The sequence below is a fragment of the Hippichthys cyanospilos genome, chromosome 15, assembly GCF_059441005.1.
Source record: "Hippichthys cyanospilos isolate Australia breed blue-spotted pipefish chromosome 15, RoL_Hcya_1.0, whole genome shotgun sequence".
Lineage (NCBI taxonomy): Eukaryota > Metazoa > Chordata > Actinopteri > Syngnathiformes > Syngnathidae > Hippichthys > Hippichthys cyanospilos.
In genome coordinates, this window is record NC_142383.1 from 934,191 (window position 1) to 952,554 (window position 18,364).

General features: G+C 41.0%; 1 protein-coding gene and 1 pseudogene across 15 annotated transcripts in view; one reads left to right on the top strand and one right to left on the bottom strand.

The window, feature by feature from the left end:
* Positions 1–18,364, top strand: part of dcc (DCC netrin 1 receptor) — a 482,450-nt gene that overhangs the window by 272,490 nt on the left and 191,596 nt on the right. For all 15 annotated transcript variants that reach the window (XM_088435577.1, XM_088435578.1, XM_088435580.1 and 12 more), the window contains 3 exons: positions 3,550–3,660; positions 4,433–4,627; positions 12,786–12,881. In XM_088435577.1, the coding sequence (XP_088291703.1) occupies positions 3,550–3,660; positions 4,433–4,627; positions 12,786–12,881 (402 nt within the window). The remainder of the gene's footprint in view (positions 1–3,549; positions 3,661–4,432; positions 4,628–12,785; positions 12,882–18,364) is intronic.
* Positions 880–3,335, bottom strand: LOC148411295 (uncharacterized; annotated as a pseudogene).

The window sequence follows — 18,364 nt, forward strand, 5'->3', positions numbered from 1 at the left end:
GGAGGCTTTGGGCAGTAAGCAGGCGACACCCTTAATTGTATGCCAGCCAATTGCAGGGCACACGGAGACGAACAACCATTCAACGCAACAAATTGCACCTAAGGACAAATTAATATGTCCATTACACCAATTGGAATGTGGGAGGAAGCCGGAGCGCCCAGAGAAAACCAACGCGGGCTTGGGAAGAACATGCATACTCCACACAAAAAGACCAGAGCCTTGGGTCCCTTTAACTGTGATGCGGACATGCTATTCACTGTGCCACAGCTATCCGTTACTCCCATTTGTACCAAGTAAAATATTACTATTTTTTGTGTGTAATGCATTACTTTACCACGTTACAGCAAAAAGTATCAATCAATCAATCAAATTTTATTTATATAGCCCTAAATCACCGAAGTCTCAAAGGGCTTCACAGATGAAAAGAGGTCGTACAGAGACATCTTTTCAGTATAAGGTACACAACAGCATCCCCTGTCAAAGCTCCCAGAAGGGGAAGGAAAAACTCAAAAACCCCAATTTGGGGAAAATCAGAAACCTCCAGAAGGGACCACAGGTGGGAGGAGCCCCCTTGCAGGCCCACAAGTTGAAGTGGATGCTGCATGTACCAGACACAGAAACAATATAAATTACAGAAAACATATTGTGCTATATAGTGCAGTGATGTCTTGACAGCAGGCAAAGCCATTGGGCAGGAACCATCCCACATTCGAGCCAGGTGGACCGCAGACGGCCGAACTCCTAACCCGTGATGGTCGACCATCGCAGGACCCAATGGAGGCGGTCAAGTCAACCCTCACCATCTAGCTAGCCCCCTCTCCCAGCCGGAAGAGGGGGGCAGGAAAAAAGAAAAAAGAAGAAAGCTGCAGACAGGCTCAATTAACTAAATGCTTTTGAATATAAATGTGTTTTTAGTCTGGATTTAAAGATTTCTACTGAGGTGGCTGCGCGAACTTCCATAGGTAGGGCATTCCATAGTACTGGCGCGCGAATGGAAAATGCCCTTGATCCCGCAGACTTCAGGTCGATAGCAAACCGGCATTTTGTGATCGAAGTTGTTGGGACGGAACATAAGGTGATACTAAGTCGACGAGATAGGAAGGAGCTAAACCGTGTAAAATTAACAGCACCTTAAAATCACATCTCATGTGTATTGGAAGCCAATGCAGGTCAGCTAGAATCGGAGTAATATGATTGAACTTTCTCGTCCTTGTCAATAGTCTCGCTGCTGCATTCTGTACACACTGCAGGCTTTTAATGTAGGACATGGGAAGTCCAGAAAACAAAATGTTACAATAGTCTAGGCGCGACGTAACAAATGCAAGAATTAATGTTTCTGCATCACTACGAGAAAGAATAGGGTGAATTTTAGCTATATTGAGGAGGTGAAAAAACGCCGTTCTTGTCATGTTATTAATATGTGTTCGAAAGGAGAGAGTTGAATCAAATATCACGCCGAGATTTTTTGCAGAACTACTTGGGAAATAATACAGTTTTCTAGGTTCAGCGTGGTATTCTTAAGCAAGTGCTGATGATGAGCAGGGCCAATAAATAACATCTCAGTTTTATTAGGGTTGAGAAGCAGAAAATTGGAAGACATCCATTGTTTAATCTCAGCAAGGCAAGCCTCCAGTTTACTGCACTTGCACGGATCCGTTATTTCTAAGGGCATATAGAGTTGGGTATCATCAGCATAGCAATGAAAACTAATAGCATGTTTACGTATAATATCGCCGAGAGGAATCATGTAGATGTTGAACAGTAAGGGAACAAGTACTGACCCCTGCGGGACACCACATGAGACGGAGAAAGATTCAGAGATCGCATCGCCATAAGAGACACTAGGCGTCCTTCCCAGGATGTAAGATCTGAACCAAGAAAGTGCTGATCCCGAGATACCAACACATGATCTAAGACGTTCTATAAGAATATGATGATCAATAGTGTCAAATGCGGCACTAAGATCAAGCAGTAATAATATTGATGAGATGTTAGAATCCAAGGCTAAGAGAAGATCATTCGTCACTTTTACTAGGGCTGTCTCAGTTGAGTGGTTGGCCCTAAAACCTGACTGAAGGAGTTCAAATCTATTGTTGTCTATCATAAAATCGCTAAGCTGTAGTGTTACAACTTTCTCAAGAATTTTGGCGATAAACGGAAGGTGTGACACGGGCCTATAGTTAGAGAGATCTTCAGGATCTAGGTGAGGTTTCATAAGTAATGGTTGAATGACGGCCGTCTTAAAAGTTTCAGGTACAATGCCAGAGGAGAGTGACAGGTTGATAATATTCAAGACAGATGACCCTAAGACCAGGAATAAATTTTTAACGAGTTTGCCTGGAAGCGGGTCGAGCATGCAGAACGTCGGCTTTGCTGCATTAACCAGTTGTTTAAGACACTCCAGGGATACTAAATCAAACTGGGACAGGGTAACCAGACTTTCATGAACCTGATTGTCCGAACTAGCATCAACAATCACAGTCGAGGGGGTAAGCGGCGCTGCCTTTTTTATTTCTTCCCTTGTTAGCTGAATCCGCTGAGTAAAGAATTGCATGAAATCGTGAGCTGAATGGAGGGAATTATGATTAACCTGCTGCTGCTGTGTTAGCTGCGCTACCGTCTCAAATAAATATTTTGGGTTGTTTTTATTAAGACTAATCATTTTGGAAAAGTAATTTGTTTTTGCTAACCTAAGAGCCTCTTTATATTTCAGCAAGCTATCGCACCAGGCCTGACGGAAAACCTCGAGTTTAGTTGTTCGCCATTTACGCTCAAGTTGTCTACTTAACAATTTACACATACGCGTTTCCTCCGTAAACCACGGAGTGTGCCGCTTCGGACGAGTTTTAAGTTTCAGCGGCGCAATAGAGTTTAGGGAATTTAAAAGAACCGAATTAAAATCATTCGCGAGCTTATCAACTGAACCAGTGAAAGACGGAAAGGCAGCTGTTGCGGAAGGCAGTAATTCAGAAAGTGCAGCAGTGGTTGATGAGTTAATGTCACGGCTCTTAAAGCCTTGGTTGTGGACAATAAGACCACACTGAGCTAGGACTTCAAATGATCAGATAATGATCAGACATAACGTTAGTATGCGGCAGAATTGTGACGTTTGAGGCAGTTAGGCCATGGGTTAGCACTAAGTCTAAGATATTACCATTCCGGTGTGTTGCTGCTTTTATTATTTGTGTAAAACCAAATGCATCGATTATTGCTTGAAAAGCTACAGTAAGTGGCTCTAATGGGGAGTTCATATGAATATTGAAGTCACCCATAATTAATATATTATCTGTGTGAGTTATTAAGTCAGCCATAAGTTCAGGGAATTCATCTAAGAATCCAGAGTATGGTAATGGTAAAGTAATGCATTACAGTGATTACATTACTTTGGTAATGCATTACTCTGAACAATGACCACTAATATGATAAGGCAGCTCAAAGAAAAAGAAGAAACTCAAGTGATTAAATAACTTCATACATTATTTGTTTTTCAAATCAAATGCACAGATATATTTTTCTATCTTATTTGTTTAATGCCATCTCTTTGTCCAGGTCTTGAGAAGGGCAGTCAATACAGTTTCCAAGTTGCAGCCATGACCACGAATGGAACAGGTCCATCCAGTGAATGGTATACAGCTGAAACACCCGAGAATGATTTGGATGGTGAGAAATCACAAAAGGAATATATGTGCCTGTGTATTTGTTTGAGTCCAGTGATCTGTGAAGCAACATGGAAATACCGCCTCTATCTCAACACACTCATAAATATTGAACTAGTTTAAAGGGCAAAATACATGAATAAATGGCAGCTTTACTTTCAGAGTGGAGGCGGATGAATGAATAGGAGAGAGGAATTCTGCATAATTAATGAGGTTTGTAATTGATGTATGAAGAGCTGTGTAGATGCTATGTAAAAAAACAAACTATAAACAAATAGTTATGTATTCCCAAGTATTTGTCAAGCATTTCGCTTCAGAAAGTCTACTGTCTGCAAACAAAATGGCTTCTTGGTAGCATGCTACAGTTACACTTGCAAGAAGAATTGTTTATTTAGGCTTAGGCGCCACTTTTGTCATTGTTTTATTTGCTGCATGAATCAAAAATACAGAACAGAAAACAACTGAAACTCCCTACACCAACCAACACATAACAATTCACCAGCAGAACATACAGAACATAACACAAAAAAAAACACAATTGTGTGCTGCACTATGCTGGGGGGTTCAAATGATTATCACTTAATAAATTGAAAGCACACTTTCGTGATCTTCTGTGATGGAGAGTGTAAACACAAAATGACAAGGTTTATATTAGGGCTTAATACTCAGCTAACAGCAGTTTCGGAAGGAGCTGATGACTGATCAAGGCTGATGCCAGAAAGGTACTAAAAACATTTACGTTGCTTTGTGATCATTTGTTATTTGTGTTTTTACAGAGAGTCAGGTTCCAGACCAGCCCAGCTCTCTGCATGTTAGGCCTCTTCCCAACAGCATCATCATGTCATGGACTCCTCCTCTTAGTCCCAGCATCCTGGTTCGCGGTTATATCATCGGCTATGGAGTTGGAAGTCCCTATGCAGAGACAGTTCGAGTAGACAGCAAGCAGAGATACTACTCCATTGAAAACTTAGGTGAGAAGAGGATGAGGAGGAGGGTGACATACCTCCCAACAAAGTTCATACAGTACAATTTTGCAATTGTGATACAGCACCCATGCAGAGAGCAGAACTCGTATACATGGCTCCGCATTTGGCATCCCAGTGACTTTAAAAGGCCTATTCAATAGAATCTCTGATGCTATGATTTCCGAACGCTAACAGTGATTGTGATCAATTGTGTTATCACGGTCTAATGACTTTCTATATACGCACTTCCATACGTAAGCTAATCACCTGTTGTACTCAAGCGCTGTCATCTAACACTCCATTTATCATTTATCTGTATAGGGCGCGTAAAGGTTCACAGAAATCATGATTTGGTACTTGCATTGGTTGGGGTTGGGGGGAGGCATCACAGTTTAGTATAATGGTATAAAAGCAACAAATCATCCAAAAAACATCAATCGTGCTTGTCTTTTCATGTATTTTTAACAGGCATTAGAGCAATTAACAGTTTTTTCATCATATTACCTATTAGAACTTTTAGAACTGTCTGGGGTAAGATTGTATTACAGGCAGAATATCACTTTAAGGTATTAGTACTTTAACTTGAAAGCACAATAAAGCGACGCGAAAGCACATGGGGTGATGCAAAGGAAGTGACTCAGGAAGTGAGTCATTTTACTGTTTGTCGAAATAAAACACATTCAATTTTTGCCCCTCTCCACGTTCCGATAGCTAATCAGCTTCAGAAACACTAAAAGTCATACACAAAGGGGTAACAATTTTTCATGGCGGACGGTTAGACACCTGGAGTTGTAAAACTTGAACAGCTGAGCCTTCAATACAAGAACAGAGGCAAGTGAGAGCACTCACCTGGCTTTCTGTAGAATGGGGAAGGGGGAACTTGGGATACCTTTTTTGTATAGTATTTACTTTCCTCTTTAAATACTTGTTGAACACACATTAGCACCAATGGGATCTGGCCAGGAACAGCCAGATGAGATAACTTGAGTCCCCGTCACCACACATGTGGCTCACCACATGTGGCAGGGGCCAAAGAGGTCGGGTTCGGAGAGAGCTGGGTGGGGACCTTGGTGGGCCGATCTCCCATGAGAGACGCAAGCTCTTGGGACATGAAATGTCACCTCTCTGGTGAGGAAGGAGCCTGGACTTGTGAGCAAGGCCGAGAGGTTCTTGCTATATCAGGGGTATCATTATCATTCTTCTGCAGAGCTTGCTCAGAAGATCTGACTAGATAAAGTCTGCTTGCCTCCACACACAGCTTGAGCTCTGGTACCAGTCATCCCGAGAGGGGTTGGACTGTCTTCTACTTTGGAGTTTGTGCTTATGCAGCTCAGACTACCCACCCTTTTTGGAGTCCTTGGAAGGTGTGCTGGACAGCGCTCCCTTTGGGGACTCCCTCATTCTCCTGGGTGGACTTCATGCTCACATGAGCAATGAAGGTGAGACCATGAAAAATGTGAGTGGGAGGAACACCCAACCTGAGTGGTGTTTCGTTGGACTTCTGTGCTGTTCCATAGCAAACACCATGTTCAACTAGGGTGTTCATTTGTGCAGTTGACACCAGGACATCCTAGGCCGATGATGATCAACTTTGTGGTCATATCCTTGGCTTTGCAGTCGCATGTTTTGGACGCTTAGGTGAAGAAACAGAGCTGTTAAGTGTTCACCACTTGGTGAACAGTTAACAGAACAGCCACATTTCAACACCTGGGTCAACAAGGTCTGCGTCAGTTGCTAGGGGACCAGAGCAAACTAATGAGAAATGGACTACTGGAACAAAACACAGACGGACGAGGAAAAAAAATACGGAGTTGCTGGAATGCTACCATACAAGCAATCTATATACAACAAGGCTAACAAAGAAACAGTTATTATCCCAGTGTTCCAACATCCGTAATCGAAATCTACTATCACAGCTAGAGATTAATGAAATGCAACAACAATGCTACAGCAAGGGGGAGCAAGGTGTGCGGGGGGATGTCATCAGAGATTAGGTACCAAGCCCCGAGGAACAGCCTCAACACAAGAGCTGCTGACCTGAGAAGGAAGATCGTGACGCAACTGGAAACCTGGCGCAACCAATGAATACCGAAGCTGAGTTGCCAAGTACCTTCAGAGGATCTACTAGTGGATGTGAATGATGCTCTGAAGGCAGTCTCCACTATAACTATCACTGAGATGAACAAGCAACAAACAGACCAACACACAGTACCAAAGAGATGATCAAGATAAAGGCAGCACGGAGAGAAGTGAGCCAGCTATTTGAACACCAGAAAGGAAACAAGGTGAATAAAGGGGCTGTCAAATAAAAGGGGTACCCAGGAAGTACAACTCAATCTCCATTCCAGAGGCACTCGAAACTGACAAAAGCGACTAACAGCTCTGGCTGCCTGATTGAAGAGATAAACCAAGGAGGGAGAGGCCAGGAGAATAAACAATTTCTGCTTCAATCTATATGTGCACAGCATCATCATACTATGTGGACCATTTTTGCAAGACAGAATAACAAAGTGAGTTAGTGTATTTTGATTTTAGTTTTGATTTGTAAGGTGCATGCCTTTCTCCACAAAAAAAAACATGTTGACAACAGCTATTTTTTAAGCGACAGTAACTATAAACTGTATCGCTTTTACTGTATAAAACAGGATGAAACAAAAAAAGTAGAACAAGATACATTGTTATTTCATGTTTTAATATACTGTATTTTCGGCACTATAAGGCACACCTAAAAGCCTTAATTTTTTTAAAAAGCTGATCGTGTGCCTTATAATCAGGTGCACCTTATACAGTATATGGATCAATTTTGAGTTTGGGATTCGTAGATGGGGAGTGAACTGAGAAAGTAAGCTTTACTTCTTTCTTTTTTGTGTTTACAATTGAACAAGGTTGGTCATATTGACGTTGAGTTATTATGTTAGTGAGAGTTTAGACTTATTATTTGAGTTATTATTCTTATTACTTTGAGTATTACTACATTGTGATTGAAAAAGTTTTAAAATATGTCATCAATTGAGGGTGCGCCTTATAGTGCGGAAAATACGGCATTATTATTTTAATATATTGATTAATATTATTTTTAAACTGTAGCCCAAATTGAAAATTATTGATATTTATCATTACATTTATGATAAACAAGATATAAATATGAACTTTTTCAAGTGAGCAGCTAAATTGATAGTACGGCTAAAGGTAAGGGGTAAACGTCGGCAGCATTATCAGTCACAGTTGTTTGTAACATATTATTTAGTACAGTAGAGACAGTATTTTTGTTCATTTGCATGTATGTGATTAATATTTGTGTGAATTAATTTGGAGTTTGCATACATTGATTTGTATTGATTACTATTTGTTTTATGTTCTGTATTAATATTTATTCTTGGTTAGCTCATTTATTTCAATAGTTCAGTCCTTAACAGCAAAGGGAAACTATACTGTCCTCAACAAGATGAGTATAAACTTAATCCGAGTTTTGGCATATATATATATATATATATATATATATATATATATATATATATATATATATATATATATATATATATAATAGTTAGATAGGGTGGCGGTGGAAGAGTAGTTAGCAGGTCCAGCATGTCCATCTTAACCAGATGCCCGAACCATCTGAACTTACTCCTCTCAACGCGGAAAAGCAGTGGCTCAACGCTAAAACTCTCCCGGATGACCGAGCTTCTCACCTCATCTCTAACTGAGAACCTGGACACCCTGTGGAGGAAACTCATTTCAGCCGGTTGTATCCGGGATCTCGTTCTTTCGGTCACGACCCACAGTTCGTGACCATAGGTGAGGGCACAAACATACGTAGATGGACCAGTAAATAGAGGTTTTCACCTATCGATTCAGCTCTTTCTTTACTGCAACAAACTGGTAAGGAGTCTGCAACGCAGCAGATCTGCAACCAAGCCGCCTGTCAATCTCTCATTCCATCCTACCATCACTCGTGAATAATTCCGCAAGATACTTGAACTTCTCCACATGGGGCAGGACCTCACCCCTGACCCAGAGGGGGCACTCCAGCATTTTCTGACTGATGATCATGGAGGTGCTGATCTTTATCCCACCCACTCCACACTCGACTGCAAACTGCTCCAGGTTGATTTGGAGGTCACTGCACAAAGAGGCCAACAGCCCCACCTAATAGCAAAGATGCATTGTTGATGATGAAATACTTGTTTGATTGTTATTAATAATTTAGATGACTTTAATTAGAAAGCTGCTTGAGGTAAAAACCATCCCTTCCTTTACACAGAACAAGCAATTTGCATACTAAAACGACATTAACAAATATTATGAATGCTTTTACGCAGATGCAAATTCCCATCTCGGCTCTCTAATGGAACAGTAACGAAAGAGTCATATTGCATGCAGTGGGTGGATGGATCTGCATACAGTATGTACATGCCATTTATAAGTCATGGTGATCATTAATGCATGCTAAGAAGTGCTTTGGGAGCAGAGAAGGTGTTTGTTTAACTGATGCAAGTGTTAGATGTTTAACAGAAAGCATGCAACATCATCATTTCATGAGCATAGCTCCTTAAAAACAATAATAGCTTGTTCCTCTTGTAATATGCTTTTATAATAAGCGAAAGGAGAGATTTCAACATCTTGTTTCTACTTAATATTTTCTTTTAAACCGGAACAATGACCAGCACCAAATCAATTACAGGATGCTCTATAAATCCAATACTGTATCAATCTTAAGTGGTTGTTTTTTGCCCTGTTATCAAAGGGGAAGTCGTTCCTTTTTTTTTAATGCATTCTACAGCCTCACTTATCTGAAGTGCCATTTTGTGTTCATGGAATGAATTCAGCAATTCAGTTCATGAATTGAGCAATAAAATCTACATGTTTTTATTCACCTCAGGATGTGGACATTTTGCCACTTGAACAGTTGCTCCAGGCTCAATAATAATAATGACCACAATTACAACTCACCTGTTTTCGAACTGTAGTCATTTAACATTCACAAACTAAGTTTTGATTGGTCATTACCTGAGCCTCGAACAAGCGTGATATAATTTTCAGTCAACAGGAAGTGACAAAATGACATCCCCCTGCGATAGTCACAAACAGGCGTATTTGGCTGCCAAAATATATTATATTCTATATTATATCATATTATATTATATGATATTCCATACACACAATATTATTCTGAACACCATGTTTTTGAACTAGTGGGGCTACATAGAACATTTTGAAATGAAATTATTAGATTTGACTTCCCCTCTAAGAAACTGCAGTTTTGGCTACTCTCTGTCAATTACAGTACATTTTTTTGCATATGAAATAGAGGTAAGATTTTAAGCCCAAGGGTTTAAAATGTCAAAAATGTCATTCATTACATTTGGGTCAGGTCGAGCCGGGCTTCTAGTTCGCTGACTTTTTTTTTAATAAATATATGTTTATAAAAATGTATACTAAAACGATGTATGGAATGTGGATACTAAACTAAGGAAGACCTGTTATAGAATAAATAATTTGGATAAAACAGAGAAGGAGCTGTAAGGTAATTGCAATTTAACTACTGTACGAGCCGCAGAGACAGAGCATGCTCTGCGCACATGATTGGCACCCTCTTAATAATCTTAATGTATCTTTTCCCATTTATTTGATTTGCATTATTCTATTTAAAGCCTAGTGAGCTGCAGTATTTCTCCGCGTAATTAAGCAAGTGCACACCAATGATGGACGGCCTTAAAACTTTCCCCGTTAACTCTTAAAAATAAATCTGGTGGACACCAGCGGTAAGGGATGCCGTCAAGCTGAAGAAGGAGTCCTATCAGGCCTTTTTGGCTTGCGGGACTCCAGAGGCAGCTAACAGGTACCGTCTGGCCAAGCGGAGTGTGGCTTCGGCGGTCGCCAAGGCAAAAACTCGGGTGTTGGAGGAATTCGGTGAGGCCGTGCAAAGCGACTTCTCGACGGCTTCTGAGAAATTCTGGTCCACCATCCGGCGTCTCAGAGGGGGGAAGCAGTGCACCATTGACACTGTGTACAGTGGAGATGGGGCACTGCTGACCTCAACTCGGGACATTGTGAATCGGTGGGCAGAATATTTCGAAGACCTCCTCAATCCCACCTCCGTCTTCCTCTGAGGAAGCAGAGTCTTCAAGCACCGAGGTGCGCTCTCCCATCTCTGGGGCTGATGTCACTGAGGTGGTCAAAATACTCCTTGGTGGCAAGGCCCCGGGGGTGGATGAGATCCGCCGGACTTCCTAAAGGCTCTGGATGCTGTAGGGCTGTCTTGGCTGACATGCCTCTGCAACATCGCGTGAACATCGGGGACAGTGTCCCTGGATTGGCAGACTGGGGTGGTGGTCCCCCTTTATAAGAAGGGGGACAGCAGGGTGTGTTCCAACTACAGAGGAATCACACTCCTCAGCGTCCCTGGTAAGGTCTATTCAGGGGTGCTGGAGAGGAGGGTCTGTCAGGAAGTCGAGTCTCAGATTCAGGAGGAGCAGTGTGGTTTACGCCCTGGTCGTGGAACAGTGGACCAGCTCTACACCCTCGGCAGGGTCCTCGAGGGTGCATGGGAGTTCGCCCAACCAATCTACATGTGCTTTGTGGATTTGGAGAAGGCTTTCGACCGTGTCCCTCGGGGATGTCTGTGGGGGGTGCTTCGGGAGTATGGGGTAACGGACGCCCTGATATGGGCTGTTTGGTCCCTGTATGACCGATGTCAGAGCTTGGTCCGCATTTCTGGTAGTAAGTCGAATTAGTTTCCAGTGAGGGTTGGACTCCGCCATGGCTGCCCTTTGTCTCCGATTTTGTTCATTACCTTTATGGACAGAATATCATGGCACAGCCGAAGCTTTGAGGGGGTCCGGTTTGGGAGCCTCAGCATTGCATCTTGGCTTTTCGCGGATGATGTGGTGCTGTTGGCTTCTTCAGGCCGTGACCTCCAACTCTCACTGGAGCAGTTTGCAGCTGAGTGTGAAGCGGCTGGGATGAAGATCAGCACCTCCAAATGTGAGACCGTGGTCCTCAATCGGAAAAGGGTGGAATGCCCTCTCCGTGTCGGGGATGAGGTCCTGCCCCAAGTGGAGGAGTTAAAGTATTTCGGGTTCTTGTTCACGAGGGAGGGTAGGATGGAGGGTAAGATTGACAGACGGATCGGTGCGGTGTCTGTCGTAGTGAAGAAAGAGCTGAGCCAAAAGGCGAAGCTCTCCTTTAAAGATAGGGTGAGAAGCTCGGTCATCCGGGAGGGGCTCAGCGTCGAGTAGCTGCTCCTCCGCGTTGAGAGGAGCCAGTTGAGGTGGTTCGGGCATCTGGTCAGGGTGCCTCCCCGGACACTTCCTCAGTGAGGTGTTTCGTGCATGTCCCACAGGAAGGAGGCCCCGGGGACGACCCAGGACACGCTGGAGAGACTGTGTCTCTCGGCTGGCCTGGGAGCGCCTGGGGATCCTTCCGGAAGAGCTGGATGAAGTAGCCGGGGAGAGGGAAGTCTGGGCTTCCTTGCTCAAGCTGCTGCCCCCGCGATCCGACCCCGGAAGACAGTGGTAGAAGATTTTTCTTCTTTTTTTAAGAGTTCCCATCCATCCATCCGATGGATGGAACTCTTAAAAAAATCCATCAATGATGGAAAATTGTCGGTTAATGTAACCTCTGCAGACACAGAAATATAGAAGATGTAAATGTTTATACAGTCTTGTTAAACTTAGCTTTCGTTACAAAAGGCTTTAATTTGTTATCATAAATCACCTCCTCCTCCTGAGTCCTCACAAATAAAATATGAAATTTCGGGTTTGCTTCGTGCTTGGGCCTCCAAATCAAGTTAATTAGTCGGCCTTGGGCTGGGTCGGGCTTTAATACCACGGGCCTGGGTCGGGCTGGATTCTTTTAGGCCCGATCTAACCTCTAATATGAAATGCTTATTTCTAACTAAAGGTCCTTTTCAAACTGAATAGTCGCTAAAAATAAGCATTAAATAAGTTCAAATACATCTGTGATATTCAGATTTTCATACTAGTTGTCTCTTAACTAATGAATCCAGTTATTTTTTCCTTCAATGCAAACCAAATGTTGTTGTGTTCATTTGCAGTTCAGGGCAAAATAAAGCAAGGAAGCATATGAATGTTAAAGTGCTATCCGTAGGTGCATGATGCTCCGAATGTCTCCTAAAGCTCTCACTATTTCTGTCTGGCAGAACCAAGCTCACACTATGTGATTTCCCTGAAGGCATTCAATAATGCTGGAGAAGGAGTTCCTCTGTACGAGAGTGCTGTCACTCGATCTTTGACAGGTAGGATGTTTATAATCACTCTTACTAGGGTGTAAGATTGAATGCATTTTAGGTGTTTAAAAACCTGATTAGACATTAAATTGCAGATAAAGTTGCAATATTGGCAGTAGAAATAACATCACAGCACTTAAATGATATCACCACTAGTGCAAATGTGCTGTGAAACCGCTAAGTTCAAAAACAACTTTCTTCTTCAGACCTTGCTGATATACTGTGTCCCTTCATTAAAATCAATAAAGAAATAAATAAATAAATGAAACCGGAATACTTTAGGTTATTTCTTTCCCTAAGATTTTAACATTTGAAGAGTTGTATAAGTGCATTTGGGATTTACACTAAACCCATCTTATCAAGGCCAAATAAATGCATTTCATTGTTTCTGATGACCTTTATACCATATTTTCCGCACTATAAGGCGCACCTAAAAGCCTACTTTTTTTTTTTAAAATAGATGGTGCGCCTTATAATCAGGTGTGCCTTATATGTGGATCAATATTGAGATTGGGATTTGTAGATGGAGAATGTATTGATAAAGTAAGCTTTACCTTTTTCTTTTGTGTGTTTACAGTTGAACAAGGTTGGTCAAATTGACATTGAGTTATTATGCTATTGAGAGTGTTGAGCAGTGGTTCTTAACCTGGGTTCGATCGAACCCTAGGGGGTTCAGTGAGTCGATCTAAGGGGTTCGGTGGAGCCTCCGCCGCAGAAGTCCACCCCTCAGTCTAGTCTGCAGTTAGTGGGCACAGTCAGTGAAAGCGTCCTGCTCTGAGATTTCTTACCGGTCCACTACTAGTCGCTGGTTTATGCAGCAGAGAAAGACCTCCCTATTAGACCGCTTAGAGAGGACTGTATATGTGTCTGAGTGAGACTCCCTACCGGTCCGCTTTGAGAGCGCTGGATAAGCAGCAGAGTGAGACCTCCTTCTCAGTCGGGACCACACAGCGGAGTTAGCCCGTTATCTCCTGAGCGCCGATCCAGGCAAATAAGCTCCTGCAGCCGGCGATCGGTACGGACTCACTATGTAGCGGTGGGGAACTGGTATTTTATCCACGGTGATGATTTGAACAGTTGATATTAATGCACAATTCATTTCGTGCACCAGTAAAAAAAAAAAAAAATTTTATTTTTTACGAAAAAAGGGTTCGGTGAATGAGCATATGAAACTGGTGGGGTTCGGTGCCTCCAACAAGGTTAAGAACCACTGGTTTAGAGTATTTATTTGAGTTATTATTGTTATTACTTTGAGTATTACTATATTGTGATTGAAAAAGTTTTAAAATATGTCATTAATTGAGGGTGCGCCTTATAATCCACTGCGTCTTATAGCGCGGAAAATACGGTACACTTTTTTATTATTTTTTCTCTCTCGTTTGGACTGGGCAAACCATGTTAATTATGTTTCCATTCAGACAAAGAAAAACAGAACATGTCGAAAGAAATTAACAGTTTCACAGGGATGGTCTTTTTAACCCTAACTCAATCCGCTGAGACATCATGTGTCACAAGAGGAGCATTGTTTCGAACCAGAAGCAGGCAGGACATAGAATTGGAAACATAGAAAATCTTTATACAACAAAATCCAATGAAACCACAATGAGTCTCACCTAGACTGAGAAACAAGATTCAAAAACCTGTCTTGGAAAGGAACTAGGAAGACAGCTTAGAAGCTCAAGTTGACATTCTGACACTGAGTGTCAAAGTTTTGAGTTTAAATCAAGAGTTTAAATACTTTCAGACATTAATCATATATGACATACAAAACCCAACTAACGTAGACTATAGCATTTGCATGGCAACTGATTCATCAAAGGAAAAAAAAAAACACTCCCACAATTAGGCACAATATTAAATATATAACCACATATGACAGAGGTGAGAAATGCATCAATATGACAAAAGGAGACAGATACATGACCATGATTGTTATGAATCAATAATGGTTTGGATGAAGTTTGCCATGAAAACACCTGAAATGACACCGAGCCCTCAACTGAACCTCATCAAAAAGCTTGGGCAGGAACTGGACTATGGATATTGTGATCCATGCATTTCACAGTATAGTGGAGGCAGCAACATCTGTAGCCTATTTTTCACGTAGTGTTTTTGCTTTCCAAATACATTCATATCCTGCATACTTTGACTTGTTTTTATACTGAGCAGCCTAGATGTCAAGAGGTATGACATTCGGTGGTTTATTTACTCCAACTGATGCAAGTGTAACTTTAGACTACTAAACAGCAAAAAAAATAAAATAACTAGAGATAAAAATTTGTTCATTGATGGCACACATGGGGATGTATTTGAGGCCACACTCCTTACACAATGCTTCTTGGTTTGAAATAATTGAAAATAAAAAGAAATCAGCCAGGAAATTAGAGAAAGAATTGTGGAGTTCCATAGATCTGGCTCATCCTTGGGTGTAATTTCCAGATGCCTGAAGGTGCCACGTTCATCTTTTCCACAGCAATTATTTACAAGTATAAACATCATGGGACTCTGTCCAGCCATCATAATGTTCAGGAAGCATATAGGCTCTGTGTTCCAGTGATGAATGTGTTTTGGTCCGAAATGAGCAAATAAACCCCAGAACAAAAGCTAAATATATTGAGAAGATGCTGATAAGTGTCATGATCCACAGTGAAAGGAGTCCTGCACTGGCATGGGCTGGAAGGTCACTCACCAGGAATGAAGCCATTACTATTAATAAAGCCAGATTACAGTTTGCAAAAAGCCATCAAGACTAAGATCTTAAATTCTGGAGATATCTCCTGTGGCCTGATGAAATATAAAATGTGGAGATATTTGGCCATAATGACCAATGTTACATCAGGAGTAAAAAAGGGGAAGCTGTTCACCTGAGAACACGATGCCAACTGTGAAGCATGGAAGTGGCTCGGCTCACTAAAAAGAGCCGGCTCTTACGGCTCCCAAATGGCTCCTCAGTTTTTTTTTTTGTTGCTTAAATTTATTTAATACCAAAAATAATGTAAAATTATCTGTAAAACGAATTTCTAATGTAAAAAAAAAAAATACAGTATATCAGATATGTATTAATTATATGGCTTGATTTATATTGTTCTGAACAAACTCAACATGGAGTAAAACATGGAGTGCGGAAAAAAATAAATTACAAAATACAAAAAACGAAAGACCCATCTCAAAAAAAGGTCAACAAAAAGTTCGGATCTCTGATTGTGTATATTTATAAGTTTAACTATTTACAGTAAAACAACAAAATAAGCTTTGATTACCACACAACAAATTATAAATTAAAATTTGTAAAACAAAAAGAAAAAAGCAGCATCCAGGTTAAAAGTTTTAGCCAGTCTTTAGCGAAGATTGGCATTTCCTGTGGCTATATCGAGATCTCTCTTGTCTCGTCTCCCTGTCAAGTGTGCTGCTCGCAGTGTGCGGCTGTGTGTGTCTCTAACCCCTCCCTCTTCTTCTCACTACAGCGTGTATGTGTGCGTGTGTGCGTGTGTGTGTGCGTGCGTGTGTGTGTGCGCGTGTGTGCGTGTGTGTCCGCGTGTGTTTGTGTGTGTGTGTGTGTGTGTGTGTGTGTGTAACGTTTCCCTATCTCTTCTACCACGGATCTTGACCAATCACTTGCGGCTTTAACCGAAGCAGGAGAGAAAAAAAAAGTTGGCTCCTGTCAGGAGCGGCTCCCCAGTAGGAGCCTGCTCCCGTCGTTCACTTCAAAGAGCCGGCTTAAGAGCCGGTTCGTTCGCGAATGACACATCACTACTTTTTTTTTTTTTTTTTTTTGCTGCAGCAGGCACTGGAGTTCTTCATAAAATAAACGACATTATGAAGAAAGAACATGACATGGAGATACTACTACTGTACTGGGGCACAACTGGGGCACAAAGAATTCATGAGAGCATGCAAAAAAAACATTCATCACTTATTTATCATAGAAAACATTTTTTTTTAATATCCCTTCACAACAGACTATGTTGCTGTCTAGATCTTTGATTAACCATGTAGTGCGGTAATGCATCTGGCCTACTTATAAATTTTAGACTTCTTGACTTCCAAACTGACTAAAGTACAAAAACCCTCATTTAAAGGGGTTGAATGAACGTGAATAAGACTGGATGATGTTGTAAATGGAAAAAATATTAATAAAAATGGAAAAATATTAATAATTCTGATTATTTTTTACTTTATACTATATTTATATTATATATTTATACTATATACTTGTATATATAATGTATAAAAAATGTATAAAAATACTCACTATGAATTATTATATAATGCTTTCAAATTAAGATCTATGACGGATAAAGTATTAAATATAATGAACGAGTTTATGTCAAATCTATTCAACAGTTTTTCAGTAATTTTTTATAGTTAAATGTCAGTTCTCCCAATGCAAGTCAAAGGGACTTTTTGGAATAGAAAATGAGGGTTTGTGGGAAAAGAATAAATATTTGGAATAAGAAAAACTTGTACAATGTACAATAATATGAAAATGGGAATTAGAAAAAAATATTATCTGAGAAGAAAGTGTGAAATCGGTCAAGGATCAAACCACGGACTCTTCACATGTCAATCTGATACTTTAACCACCATACCAACCAGCCTCTTGTTACGGCAAATAAAAAAATCCAATTGACAACAAATTGGACTGTCTCCCATTGGGTATGAATGTTGAATTGGTTTGAAAAATATGGAATTATGGAAAAAATATTTGCAATGTGTGAATTATTGGAATGTTGGGAGTGATCCTTAAGTCTAAACAAATGAGGTAAATGTTGTGATTGTGCAATCGGAAAGATTTAATTCTGAAACGTCAAATCAGCCATTAAAGGTGAATGGTACGGAAGCCCTCTGGTGCCAGGGTATGCCGTTTGCTCAGTTTATTAAACCATGCGCACAGTTTAGTAATCTGTTTGCTCAGTTTAGTCATCTGTGTGTACGGTTTAGTAATCTGTTTGTTCAATTTAGTAATCCGTTTGCTCAGTTTAATAAACCATGAGCATGGTTTACTGTAGACGCCATATTGAAGGGAGGTGTCCCGGGGTGATGAGTGAAGCTACGAGAGGGGGCGTTTGTAGTGTGTATAATAAATGGTTGTCAGCTGTTCCGCTCAACAAGAAGTACAAATTGTGTGTTTTCCTCCAGTTTAATAAAAAGTGTTTGAAACGTATTACGTTAACTAATACTTAAGATGGACAGTGACAGATTGTTTTTCCAAGGAAAAATAGTTGTTAAAGTTTTTAAAAAAAAAAAAGATTCTGTCAATAGCAATCGATACACCTCAAACATCCAAACACGTGGCTCTATCCCTGAACGACAATGCGACAATGAAACAAAGTGAAACAAAAGTGACAATTAAGGAACTAACCGAGAACTAGAAAAAGTAATGACTGAAGGCGCTACAACGTCGGGAGGAAATAATCTCCGGCGCCCCTGGGATACAGTCCAATTGTTAACCATCAGCAAGCCAGGGACTCCGCCCCACTCACTGTGATACC